Raw genomic sequence first — 12,991 nt, forward strand, 5'->3', positions numbered from 1 at the left:
CTTTGACTACACATTCGTCGGGCCGAGCTCCTGTTGGAACTAAAGAAACGTTGGCCTGCCAGCAACTCCTGGAAACAGGCGTTCAATCAAGCAGTAGCCGGTCTGGCAAGCACGAGAGTTGGTCAAGGCCCTATCGCCGTTAGTCTGCGACGCATCGTCCTGGAGCATTAAAGACGCTTCAACCATGCCTCGCTCTCATTACATACAACCTCACTTTCATCATTCATGTACGATAGAATTATATTTGAAGATACCCTACGCTGCAATCTTCATCTTTTCCACGGCAGCGGGAATCCCATCCTCATCCTCCTCATCAAAGTCTGCTTTTCCAGCCAGCCCCCGCTCCCACAATTGCTTCCCCGTAAGCTTCTTTTCCTCCTTCGCAGGCCCCTTCTTGTTGGCCTTCTTCTCCTCAGCCTCCTTCTCTTCCTTTTGCCTCCTCTCCTCCGTCTCCATCTCCTTCTTAAACTTATCCAACCACTCCAAAAACGACTCCCGGTTCACAACCGTCCCCTGGAACTTCTTGTTCTCTTCCTCCTCCGCCTTCGCAGCCTCCGCCTCCTGCACCGCATGCACGGCATCCAGGCGCTCGGCCATTAGCAGCTCCGCGCTCTCTTTCAGCGCGCTGACAAGCGTGAATACCATCGCCATACCCATGTTCTCTTCGATGATCGGCTGCAGGGCTTCGAGGAGTCGGTCCCGGTCTTCGGTGATGTCTAGGCGGGGATGTTTGGGGGCGTTGAGGGGTGCGGATAGCTCGAGCTCTGGCGCAACATCGGGGTAGTCTTCGGGGTAGGAGACTTGGAGGATTAGAATGGGGGGTTCGGCTTCGGCGCTCTGTTCGTCGTTGTCTGGGGCCTCGAGCGTGATTGATATCCGGTAGGATGTGTCCGATACATCTGCAATGGCTTAACTCCTGGCTTGATTTTTGGTTTAGAGGCGATGCATCTGTGTTCTTACCTGTGATTTCATCTGGGAAGATAGAGTCGAGCACCTCGCGCTCCTCAATCTGGTCCTCGCGACCCATCTTGGTTTCTGCGGTGGAGGAGGGGTATTTTGAGACTGTTCGGAGAGAAGGAAATTGCCGCTATTGCAGCATCCACGAAATGGATATATAGTAGGAACACCGCAATGGAAGTGCCTTGCACAAAAAAGCAAATATCGGATGGCTTGACGTAGTCCTTGAGCTAGAAAGCGCCGACGCAATTCTCTTGACTGAATCAAAATCATCGACGGACCCTCATGCAAACCAAGCAAACAGATAAGAAAAGCGACCAAAAATGTTTCCGCCCGAATCAGGAAATACACTTGATCTTTATGTAAATCTTCAAGAAATTTTTTGAATATATAATTATCCCTCAGGCAAGGTCATTATCTACCGGAACATCACAGACAGTACGTCATTTTATTTTGCGACAACTATACCATGGGGAAGCCCAGACCTCACAAAAAGAAAGCTTCCAAAACCCGCGAAAAGTCCGTCTTGAGCGCCGGCGGCTCGATCTCAAAACGAAAGATGAATGAGGATCCTACCAAGCTCCTTGAGCAGGCGACAATACTTCTTCAGACCGGACAGGCTGATGCTGCGCTTTCGCTAGCCCGACAAGCGCTCGACGCTGCGCCCGCCAATTCCCCCGCACAACTCTCGAGTCTGAATGCGGTCGCGGAGATTTACGTCGAGCTGGGTGAGATTGACCTCGCGAGGCAACATTTCCTAAAAGCGGTTGAGCTGGATCCGACGGGATCAATCTCAGAGTCCGAGGGAGGTGGCGCAGAAAAGTTCCTATGGTTGGCTCAATTGAGCGAGCTCGGTGGTAAGGATAGTGTTCAATGGTTCGAAAAGGGCGTCGTGGCTCTGAGGAACGTCATCCAACAGTTGGAAGCAAACAATGGTGCTGCACAAGTATTGGAACTTGAAGAGAAGAAGGGGAAGATGGCCAATGCTCTTTGCGGTGTTGCGGAGATTTATATGACCGATCTTTCGTAGGTACCCTGGTTTCTTATCGTTTTCTTCGCGAGCCTGACCGTTTCTAGGTGGGAGGAAGACGCGGAAGCCCGTTGTGAGAACCTGATTACCGAAGCCCTGTTGGTTCAGCCCAACTCCCCCGAAGTACTACAGACGCTGGCGTCGATTCGCATTTCGCAATTACGAGAGGACGATGCGCGAGCAGCGCTCTCAAGGAGTCTGGGAATATGGAAGGATCTGCCCCCGGAAGATCCACGTGTCCCTGACTTCCCGACCAGGATCAGTCTTTCGCGTCTTCTCATGGAGGTCTCAATGTTGCTGGAGGCGCTGGAAGTGCTCGAGCGCCTGATCCTGGAAGACGACCAGAGTGTTGAGGCATGGTATCTAGGAGGCTGGTGTCTCCAGCTTTTGGCTGAGAAGGGAGAAGCCCCCAAGGATCCGGAAGAAGAAGAGTCAAACGAGACGCCCGAGTCTAAGAGGCAAGCATCGCTTGTTGCCAGTCGAGGGTGGCTTAAGCAGAGTCTGACGCTGTACGACCTTCTGCAATATGAAGATGAAAGGCTGAAAGAGCACGCCCTGGAGTTAGTGGAGGCTATGAACAAGGAGCTCGGAGAAGATATGGAAGACGAGAGTGGTCCTGAGGATGCCGAAGGTGAAGAGGAGTGGGAAGGAATTGAGTCAGATAGTGACCACGAGATGGCCGACTCGTGATTTTTATAGAAAGAATGCCCATGATGATACCAATGTAGAAAAGCTGTCTTGTTCCCGTCACTTCTCCAACTTCTCACATAGTATGCAACCAGAACCCGCTATCAGTTGGAGATAAAGACTCGAAATCCTTATCGGAATCCTCCGGATCAACAAACTTCCGATCACGCTCCCGTACAATGGTGCAGGACCAATCGACCTATAATGGCGTGGCAAAAACATCAATGTAAGTGATTCAGTCGGCATATCCAGAGGCTGCTGAGGGTTTCTCATTCTCGTTATCAGGATGGACCTTGCTTCAGCGCCCCGTGGGGAGAGCCCGCCGTTGAAGACCCCGCTGGTGGAGATCGAGTCCGCGGAGGTGGAAAGAAGCCTCCCGCAAGAGAACACCGCCACGGCTGGGGAGGAGAAGGGAGCAAACACCCAGTCCGAGTACGAAACTGACAGCGATGGCTTGGAAGATGAGTGGGAGACTCAGTCTCTCTATGAGGACGCCATTCAAATGATCCGCGACGACCAGCTACGCGACGGATGTAAGTTTCTAGATCTATGCCCTAGCCGAAGTCCAGAACAGTGGCTGACCGTGTCTCGGGTGTCAGCAATCCCCGGTGCTTGTACCTACGAGGAGGCTGTTGAGTTTCGAAAGAGACTGCATGAAGTCGGCAAGGCGCAATTCGTGGAGGAGACGATCGCTCGCGACACAGTGACCGCGAAGAAGCTGTGCACCGCTTTTGGGATCCTTCCGCCGTCTTTTCTCGAGGGCGCACCAGACGAGGCGTTTCACCCATTGTTGGCGATCGCCATTTCTCGAGAGTTTACGAGGCGTCAGAAATTACCCGAGTACAATTCCATTGATGATGCTGTGAAACTTCTCAAGCAGTCTAAGAACATCATTGTCTTGACAGGAGCAGGTGTAAGTGGCGCATTGTATCTCAGACATGCATCGGGTACTAAGAACTGGCAGATTTCTACGAGTCTTGGGATCCCGGATTTCAGATCCAAAGATACTGGTCTTTACTCCAAGTTGGAGCACCTTGGTTTAAGTGATCCCCAGGAAGTCTTTGATATCCAGATTTTCCGCGAAGACCCAGGTATCTTTTATTCCATTGCAAAAGATATTCTTCCAACTGAGAAGAAGTACTCGCCCACTCATGGGTTCATCCGACTGCTTCAGGATAAGGGGAAGCTGCTTACCAACTACACCCAGAATATCGACAACATTGAGGCCAACGCTGGTGTGCTTCCTGAGAACATCGTGCAGTGCCACGGGTCTTTTGCGAAGGCCACCTGTGTCAAATGTCAGTATAAGGTCCCGGGGGATGAAATTCATGACGACATCAAAAAGGGCGTGGTTCCTGAATGCGCACAGTGCCGCAAGCGCATTGCCGAAGAGGCGCAGAAGCCTCAGGGACAGAAGCGGAAGCGCAACAGCACTGGTGCTCACAAGGATAGAAGTAAGAGTGGAGGGGACAGCTCTGATGAGGAAGACTACGAAATCCCTACGCCCGGTGTGATGAAGGTGAGTAGACGATACCTGGTTTAGCCGTTGTTGAATTGCTAATGCACTCGCCCAGCCGGACATCACATTCTTTGGAGAAGATCTTCCTGATGAATTTGGGCACCGCCTCCTTCACCATGATCGAGACAAGGTTGACTTGGTCATCGTCATTGGAACGTCGCTGAAAGTTGCGCCAGTCGCGGAGGTTCCAGGCGTGTTACCACCTCACATCCCTCAGATCTACATCTCCCGTACCGTACGTTGTCATCTCTGAGTACCGAAGCCTGTTGCTGACTCTACATAGCCTGTAACACATACAAACTTTGATATTGATTTGCTAGGCGACTGTGATGTCGTGGTCTCCGAGCTCTGTCGCCGGGCTGGTTGGGACCTTAAGCATGATATGATACCCCCCGACGAGAAAGTCGACATTGCTCCAGTTTTCGGATATGGCTCACGACATGTATTCAAGGTTAGCGGGTAGTATAGCGGAGGAGTTTCTGGTCGGATTGTTATTGCGTTTCTCTTCTTTTTACCGACAATGGCGTCATTTTATGATATCTATTTCAAGAGTGCTTGAGGCTGTTATTCCTTTTTCATATATTTTTTTCTGGTTTTGAGAGATTCCCAGGCAGTTGCAGATATGCCGAAAGACGATAGGGCATTTGAATGTATGTTATAGATCGTTTATTGATTCCCGCGAAGATGCCCATTTTTACTTTGAGAACAAGCTTTCTCATTGTTCTAGTTTCACTCCATTATCTTTTAAGTATTTGTAGTTGAGTATTCTTTGTAGATAGGTAAGAGCCTAACCCTTCTCTCGTACCAGTTTTGTCGTTGCAAGAAAAAAATCTCATCGCAACCGCCATCACAACTTGCTTCACCACAACTCCATTGGCAAGCCCAAAATACACACATAAATACTACGGTATCGCCTAAGCTATCCGCGGGTGAGAACTTACGAACTATCACTTTGACGCATCGTGCACTGCGCGAAGGATGGAATACCTCATCCGCTTCGCACAAACCCACGAGCCCTTCCGAAAACCGGAGCTCGAGGCGCTCGCGAGTTTGCACAATATCGATCTCGACATCATCTCCTATGATCAAATAGTAAGTGTCGTCTGTTACAATTGCTCCCGGCATCTCGAGATCGTTGCCTCTAGCATAGTGCGGGGTATACTGAACTGCCCCTCATTCAGCAAAGAAAAATAGAAACACCCAACTAACAGCTCCTAGTCTCCATACTGCGTCGTCCGTCTCCCAAATGAGGAGGCAGCGTGTACTCTCATCTCTCGCAGCATCTTAGCACGAGATGTCTTCGAGCTCTGGGGCCACGGCACCACCTACGAGGACCTGCACGCCGATGTCCGCCGGCGGACGCAGCACCTCTGGAAGCAGTACGAGCAAGTGTCATTCAAATTCAACGTGGACAGCTTTGCGGGCAAGCGAAGCTCGGCTCAAAAGACAGAGATCATTCAATCCTTCTCCTTTGTTGATTTCAAGGGCCCTATCAGGCTGAAGAACCCCGATCAGGACTTCTGGGTCATGGAGCAGTTCTATGATCGCACGCATAATCCTTTCATTGCTGCTGGTGTTGAGCACGCCCCGCCAGAGACAGGGCCAGAGGCGCTTCCGGTGAATATTTACCTGGCGCGCAAGCTTGGAGAGAGCAGCCGTGAGGTCGTGAACAAGTATGATCTCAAGAAACGTCCGTACATCAATACAACGTCTATGGATGCGGAGTTGACTCTGATCACTGCCAACATGGCTCTTGCGGCGCCCGGGAAGTTGATATATGATCCTTTCGTTGGGACCGGTAGTTTCAGTGTTGCGGCGGCCCATTTCGGGGCCATCACGCTGGGTTCTGATATTGATGGGCGGAGCTTCCGGGGGAAAGAGATGGACAAGTGGGGGATGACGGGTGTCGAGCTGAATTTCAAGAAGTACGGACTTAGCGGCAATTTTGGGGATTGCTTTACTTCTGACTTGACAAACACGCCGCTGCTCAATCGGCAGTTCCTAGATGGCATTGTCTGCGACCCGCCATACGGCATTCGTGAAGGGCTTCGGGTACTGGGAACGCGAGAAACCCACCGTCGCAAGGAGGAGCTCCTTATTGACGGTCTACCTGCGCATCTGTATGTCTTGTTTTCGTGTCGATGTTATGAGTTTCCTGCTGATATCTCCAGTCGACCCGGCTACATCGCGCCCAAGAAGCCCTATGGTTTTGAAGCAATGATGAACGACATCCTTGCCTTCGCTGCACGCACCCTTGTCACCGATGGCCGGTTATGCATGTGGATGCCTACATCCATTGAAGAGGGAACAGAGGTTGCTATCCCCATGCAGGAGAACCTTGAGGTCCTTAGTGTTTCCGTCCAACCGTTCAATAACTGTGAGTACCTCTCAGGTAACCTTTGCGTCTGCATAAACTAACAGTATGATTTTTCTCAGGGTCACGTCGTCTAATTACGTACCGGAGACTTCCAGAAGGCGAGCTGTCAGACGTATCCATGAGGCGTCAGAGGCAAGATCAAGCGGGCGTTAATGCTGACGACTTGAACGCTTTCAGAAAGATAGTACGTCCACCTTCTCCAATTTTCCTTCCACTTGTCTATTAAGGCACGTTCTAATTGTTCGAAGTACTTCTCGAAGAAGCCACCGCAGAAGAAAAGCCCTGTTCCGGCCTCCCAATGACAGGATGATCTAATTACTTCTCAATGCCTAAGCTCATACTCTATGCCACCATATCTATGCGAAAGGAAGCCAAAATCAATCAACTCATCAATAACAAAAATCACCAACTCCTCTACAGCCCAAATGACCGCTCTATAGCCTCCCTTTCCCACCCTGACTCTCAACCCTAAACTCCGCCTCTAGATCTACCCCTTCTACATCCTTGACTCTAGAAACTTCCCTTGCAATTTCTCCTCTCAAGTCACTAACCAACTTCTCCGCCTCCTCAACGTCCAAATCCTCCCTCTGCCCTCGCCCAAACATCACAAAGCTCATTTTTGCCGCTGTACCCGCCGCGCCCAGAGGTGGCCTCGGCACGATATGGAAATGTACGTGCGGGACGACCTGGGCGGCGCCAGCACCTTTACTAGCATTAGTTCTCTCGTAGAAAAACAAGTAGCAGATAAGAGTGGAAAGGGTACCATTATTCTGCACGATATTCCAGTTCCAGCTTGGATCTGTAATGCTTTCATGCGCGCTTTCCCCAAACACAATCCTCATTATGGCGCGCGAGAGGATGGGAAGCCATGTGCCGAGCTACATAATATAAAGATCAGCAACAGTGATTTCGTGGGCGTGATAATGATATGCTGCAACGTAGCATACCTCGCGACTATCGGCAACCCCCACCTCCGCGATCTTCTCATAATGGCGGCGGGGAACAACAAGCACATGGCCGAGAGTCAGAGGCATGATATCCAGGAATGCTAAAACATGGCTCGTGGAGAGGATAAGAAAGGCGTGGCCGTCTTCGCCTACACTGGGCGTCGGCGTTGAGTGTTCAGACTGTATGGAACTCGCTCGGAGGCATGCCGATGGCACGACTGGAGGGTGGGCGGTGGCGATCTTACAAAACGGGCATGATGGGGACATTTTCCAACATTGATCTCAGGGTTTAAAGCTTTGGATGGAAGAATGTTCAGGATTCAATTGTATAGAAGATGAAGCTCGGTAAGGATGATATGGATATTAGTGGACGTTCTCCGAGCCTCGGCTGTTGCCGAGCATCCACCCGCTTCAAATATATATCGTTTGACTCTGTCATCCATGACTCTGAACACTGTAGACAGCAATGCCGTCACAGCATGGCTCAAATCATCATGACGTTCACGAGATTGAATAGAGAAGTATGAATTGGAGAATCGCTGGGTGTCGGAAAAGTTCATTAAGCAAAGGTGAAGCATCCCGAAGACACCAAGAAGTTATAGAGAAGTGAAAATAGCAAGCATCAAAACAAAGCGCCAGACACCCCCCCCGAGAAACCGAAGAATGCCAATATCCGCAACTGAACCAGGATGCCGTCATAAACATATGCAAGAGTGCCTAAACCCGTCACAAACAAAATGCCAACATAAATCAACCAACTCCTAGCCACACGGGACGGATATGCAGACAGTCAAATACCACTTTTCTCTATTCACTGTCTCGGATGGAGGTGTATGGCTCTGTGATCGAGCTCTCAATATACAAGTGGTGGTATTTCTTGGCCCATTGCCGTGTCATGATGGAGGCTGCTTGGACGTTAGCGTAGAAACGAGAAGTTTCGAGCAGAGAAAGCCTTACCCTTGAGGAACTTCTTGCTTGCATATTTCTTGAAGAACGCTTCGTGGCACACGGGGCGGTGGAGATAGTCCACCATTAACCGGAAGACTTCGTCAATTTCTTCCTCGGAGTAGCCAGCGTAGTGAGCAAGAGTAGCGTCCTATGTCCTGATCAGCACGTAGAGTAACATTATTAAACGTGGTGAAACTTACCCAAGGACCGCGGTCGAGGATCAGGCGAGCCAGGTACATGGATGCAGCACCAACCTGGCTCTGGGGGTAACCCAGGAACCTATGATCTAAAAGACTGATCTCCATCAAGTACTTTCCAAGGGTACGTGTCTGAATGTCATAGTTGTCGGCCTTGGAGATACGGCGCAAGAAGTTCATCGGGTTGGGATAGCTCATGTTGTACTCAAGGGTAGCCAGGATGTGGCGTTCGGCATCCAAGATCTCCTTGTCAGTGAAGGTCTCATCGGCGACGTGGCTGAAGTTGGCGACGTGAGGTGAGAGGACCTCCTCGTACTTGGAAGCAATGAACATGGCAGCAACACCAACCAACTGGAGACGGTCGAGGGCAACGACTTCGGCAGAGAGGAAGCGATCAATGATGTTGACAGCGAGGAAAAGGGTCTCGGGAAGAAGGCGGAAGCGAGTGTGGACTTCGATGAGCCAGTCGACGAGGATGCCGCGCATCTTCCACTCCAGATCGGGTTGGTGATCGATGTAGTCGGGGTTGGGCAAAGTTTCCATTTCCAGCTCACGAAGGTAATCAAAGATTTCGACCACATATTCAGCGGCCATCAAGGGGTCATCCAAGTCCTCAGTGTCCAGGTCTGCAACGAAATCTTGAGGGGCCCTTTCGGGTTCTTTTGTTTGAGTGCGTGACTTGACATTTTCCTTCTCCGAGACAACTTCAGGTTGCTTTTCCACGACCTTCTCGACGTCGACCTTCTTGCGTGGAGGTTCTTCTTGTTGGGTCTTTTCCTGTAAAGACTTCTGGCTAGATGTGCGCTTCATAGCACTTCCCATACCGGATCCACTTCCAGGGCGTTTAGCCTCCGGGGCAGGCTTCTTCACATTGTTTTCCTTGGCTCCGTTGGCAGTGCGTGAGAGGTTGCTACGGCTGAGCTTCTGGACACCTCCAGATTGCGAAGTAGCTTTTGACGTCAAACCAATCTTGGATGTGGCCTTCTTCGCGTCCTTGGTCTCGCCATTGTCCACGTTTCCAACATTGGACTTATCACCAAGGGCAGCGCGTTTCCGTTGTGTCCCAGTGGTACCAGTGGCGGCTTTCTTTGTCTGAAGAGGCTTCTTGAGGGCGCCGTTGGCAGCGGGAGCGTCTGTCGTCAGGGCGGCGGCTTTGGCGCGAGTAAGACGCGTTGACGGGCCGTTCTCATCGTTTTCATTCATGGCGCCTCGCGTGCGAAGATTTCGGGCCTGAATAGAAGGGAAGATATTAGCCAGAGCACGCGTCGACCAGGTCAAGTGGTTCACAACTGGTTGGCGACGCGTCTAGATCTGGAGAATCCTTACCGGAGGCATAGTGAGAAGAGGGCGAGCTGCAAGAAAAGCCCTTGACGGATAGAAGAAAGTTTGAGATTGTCTGTTGAGCAATGCACGTCGCTGACGTTCAGTCAGCATTCCCCTTCGGTGGAGCCAAATACCCAGGGGGACAGCAGCATTGGTGCACGTACCGGATGCAAGTATGTTAACCTCGAGCGATCGGTCAAGATAATGCAAGAGAGACAAGATAAATCGAGAAGAATGTGGAACAAGTCCCTCGAATCGTGGTTTATACGGGGTTTGTTGATGTCGATCGGGGTCAACACGTAAGTTCAAGACGCGCAGCTCGCTTCAGCACGGGAGAAAGGCTGTGAATTAGGGTATAGAGCGATGTGCAAGAATAAATTATGAACAGTGACGCGAGAAGATACAAGGAAGCGTCAATGAAGCGTGAAGTAGAGGCGGCGGTTGTAGGTATGTTGATGAGGTGGATGCTGGAGGAAAAGACGGGTAGGCCACTTGACAGGGCAAAGAGGATGTTTGGCCCTCTTTTAGCGTGGGAAAGGGAAAGACGCTGCCCCACCCAAAGGCCACAGCACAGCAGCACAACCTGTTCGGCCGCGGGCAATTACGTCGTTGGCAGGATATGTACCGAGTACTTGTTTTTACTTCGTACAGTGTCCCTTTATGTACAATTGGGATCGACTGGGAAGGATTTCAGGAAGAGAGAAACGAGGAGGTTGGTGATGGTGAAGAGGAAAGGGAGGGAAGACGGAGAAGACTGTGAATTAAAGAAGAGCCTCCTGCTGTTGGATACGGTATCCAAGTCGTAAATTGACCTTATAATACGGACCACGGTCGGGGAGCGAAACAGCAGCGTGGAGCGGAAGTTGGCCAGGCGATGAGGTTGAACAACGCGATCCTCGCGATTAAGGCGCGTCTCCTGAAAGATCAGGCAGTCAATAAACACCTGTTACCTGGGCAATGGGATGGACTCGAAGGAGTTGGTTCGGACAACGCGCCCGTGATTATGTACCAGCCACAAGTTCCTGGGCGATGGCGATGCAGTCACGTGCTCAGGTGCACCGCCACATCCGCAAATCGCCCGGAGAGACATTTTTGCTCAGTCGGGGTCGGAGTGCTAATTGGCAATTGAAGTCACGGTTCCTTGACGACATTTCTGCGGGACTGGCATATCAATCAGGCTAGTATGACCCAGCAATAGTCCGCTGCCCTCCGACTCATACCACTTTCCGCACCGGGAGCGATTGAATCTCCCACAGAAGCATATCGTACAATATGCTTCAGCATCGGATTGCCCTTAAGGGTATTCGACTTCCATTCCGATGCGTCCCATCTATTTTCCCGCGCTCATACTCGACGGGAATTGAGACACAAACAGAGACTGCTCCTGCCGAGTCTTCGAGCTCGAGCATTGATCCCAGCCTTTCATTCGCTCCTCCTCCTATCCGATCGGACTCTGCCATTAACATCCGAAGATATACACCACGCACTCCCGGTGTTCGACATTTGCGAAGGCCCCAGAACGACCATTTGTGGAAAGGCCGTCCGGTACACAAGTTGACATTCCCCAAGAAAGGTCACGCCAAAGGAGGCCGGAATAACAGCGGTCGAGTTACCGTCCGACACCATGGTGGTGGACACAAGCGCCGAATTCGAATGGTCGACTTCGCGCGGGCTGATCCCGGTCCTCAACTCGTGGAGCGCATCGAACACGATCCTGGACGCAGTGCTCACATTGCCCTTCTTCGCAACAAAGAGACCGGAAAGCTGAGCTACATTGTGGCTGCGGACGGTATGAGGGCGGGAGATGTCGTGCAGAGTTACATGGCTGGTATCCCTGACGACCTGTGGCGAAGCATGGGAGGAACTGTTGATCCTGGTGTTTTGGCTGCTAGAACTGCTTGGAGAGGAAACTGCTTGCCTTTACACATGGTCCCGGTTGGGTCACTTATTTACAACGTCGGTCTGCGCCCTGGCGCAGGCGGACAGCTCTGCCGCAGCGCCGGTACGTTCGCGACGGTTATCTCTAAAGGTGTGAACCAGGTGGCTGCCGCCGACCAAGAGAGCAGGGAAAGTCTGGCAGGCTCAGAGGAGAAGAAGAAGCCCATGGGGCAGCGGGCGAAACAAGCCCGGGAGCGCACCCTCCAACACATTACCGTCCGTCTCTCCTCTGGTGAAGTTCGTCTTATCCACAAGGACTGCTGTGCCACCATTGGTGTCGCTAGCAACCCGAACAAGAAGTATGCCCAGCTCGGTAAGGCTGGACGATCACGCTGGCTCAACATCCGACCGACTGTGCGCGGTCTTGCAATGAACGCCCAGGACCACCCTCACGGTGGTGGACGAGGAAAATCGAAGGGTAACATTCACCCGAAGAGTCCCTGGGGTCTGCCGGTACGTAATCCATTTTTTGCATTCTGTTGAAACCTGCTGATCGTTGTCATAGGCCAAATCCGGTTACAAGACACGTCCCAAGTGGAAGATCAACAAGGCCGTTGTTGTCCCAAGAGTCCGCAACCAGGGCAAGCGTCGCAGAGGATACCACTAGTCGTACTCCCGTTCGCCTGGCCTTGGGACCACGGAACGTCTGCTTTATCATACCTGTACCTACTGTATTATATGAATGTTGATCTATCGATTGCCGGGCATGGCCTTGATTACCCAGGATAACTCTATTCTACTGTACTAACATTCGCTCATGGTTGTTTCTGCGGGGTGGCGTTGAATCTCAGATTAGGGGCTGCGATAGAAATACAAGAGCCTACTGATGACGTTGTTTCCCATGAGCCATTGGTTCATGACAATGCTGTGGTGACCCAGAGATCTTGGAGATCTCATTGTATCCAGTAGACGTGCATTGTCGACGGAGTATTTATCTGAGCTGAACCTCGGGAAATTTCGATAAAAGCCTCTGAATCGTGCATGTGCATTATTTCAATGAAGCCAAATCAAATAACCGCATTATCCTAGAGCTGAGAAAAAAACTGAAGCGTTATCAACTTGTGACTG

General features: G+C 51.3%; 5 protein-coding genes across 5 annotated transcripts; 2 read left to right on the top strand and 3 right to left on the bottom strand.

Moving 5' to 3' along the window:
- Positions 1-134: 134 nt before the first annotated feature.
- On the bottom strand, positions 135-1,198 carry BDW74DRAFT_1196 (RWD domain-containing protein). Its single transcript, XM_073721973.1, has 2 exons — positions 961-1,198; positions 135-899 (listed from the first exon to the last, which is right to left on the bottom strand). Exons 1-2 carry the CDS (start codon positions 1,025-1,027, stop codon positions 256-258), a joined length of 711 nt encoding a protein of 236 aa, XP_073589379.1. The 5' UTR covers positions 1,028-1,198; the 3' UTR covers positions 135-255.
- A 228-nt stretch (positions 1,199-1,426) lies between these two features.
- On the top strand, positions 1,427-6,872 carry BDW74DRAFT_164519 (uncharacterized protein; the record flags this gene model as incomplete). Its single annotated transcript, XM_073726274.1, has 12 exons — positions 1,427-1,983; positions 2,035-2,673; positions 2,960-3,207; positions 3,274-3,587; positions 3,639-4,193; positions 4,249-4,428; positions 4,943-4,947; positions 5,171-5,285; positions 5,412-6,313; positions 6,365-6,570; positions 6,630-6,718; positions 6,819-6,872. 12 exons carry the CDS (start codon positions 1,427-1,429, stop codon positions 6,870-6,872), a joined length of 3,864 nt encoding a protein of 1,287 aa, XP_073589380.1.
- Positions 6,873-6,979: 107 nt separating this feature from the next.
- On the bottom strand, positions 6,980-7,833 carry BDW74DRAFT_141567 (uncharacterized protein). The gene is made up of 3 exons (XM_073722573.1): positions 7,518-7,833; positions 7,334-7,448; positions 6,980-7,273 (listed from the first exon to the last, which is right to left on the bottom strand). Exons 1-3 carry the CDS (start codon positions 7,782-7,784, stop codon positions 7,005-7,007), a joined length of 651 nt encoding a protein of 216 aa, XP_073589381.1. The 5' UTR covers positions 7,785-7,833; the 3' UTR covers positions 6,980-7,004.
- Positions 7,834-8,209: 376 nt separating this feature from the next.
- On the bottom strand, positions 8,210-10,172 carry BDW74DRAFT_1236 (B-type cyclin nimE). Its single transcript, XM_073722085.1, has 5 exons — positions 10,150-10,172; positions 9,989-10,078; positions 8,666-9,892; positions 8,475-8,613; positions 8,210-8,422 (listed from the first exon to the last, which is right to left on the bottom strand). The coding sequence occupies exons 2-5, from the start codon at positions 9,995-9,997 to the stop codon at positions 8,325-8,327; spliced, it is 1,473 nt and encodes a 490-aa protein (XP_073589382.1). The 5' UTR covers positions 9,998-10,078; positions 10,150-10,172; the 3' UTR covers positions 8,210-8,324.
- Positions 10,173-11,032: 860 nt separating this feature from the next.
- On the top strand, positions 11,033-12,748 carry BDW74DRAFT_141572 (mitochondrial 54S ribosomal protein uL2m). The gene is made up of 2 exons (XM_073722574.1): positions 11,033-12,376; positions 12,429-12,748. Exons 1-2 carry the CDS (start codon positions 11,258-11,260, stop codon positions 12,528-12,530), a joined length of 1,221 nt encoding a protein of 406 aa, XP_073589383.1. The 5' UTR covers positions 11,033-11,257; the 3' UTR covers positions 12,531-12,748.
- The last annotated feature ends 243 nt before the right edge of the window (positions 12,749-12,991 follow it).

The sequence above is a fragment of the Aspergillus multicolor genome (genome assembly GCF_047715735.1).
Source record: "Aspergillus multicolor strain CBS 133.54 unplaced genomic scaffold BDW74scaffold_1, whole genome shotgun sequence".
In the NCBI taxonomy this organism is placed as follows: Eukaryota; Fungi; Ascomycota; class Eurotiomycetes; order Eurotiales; family Aspergillaceae; genus Aspergillus; species Aspergillus multicolor.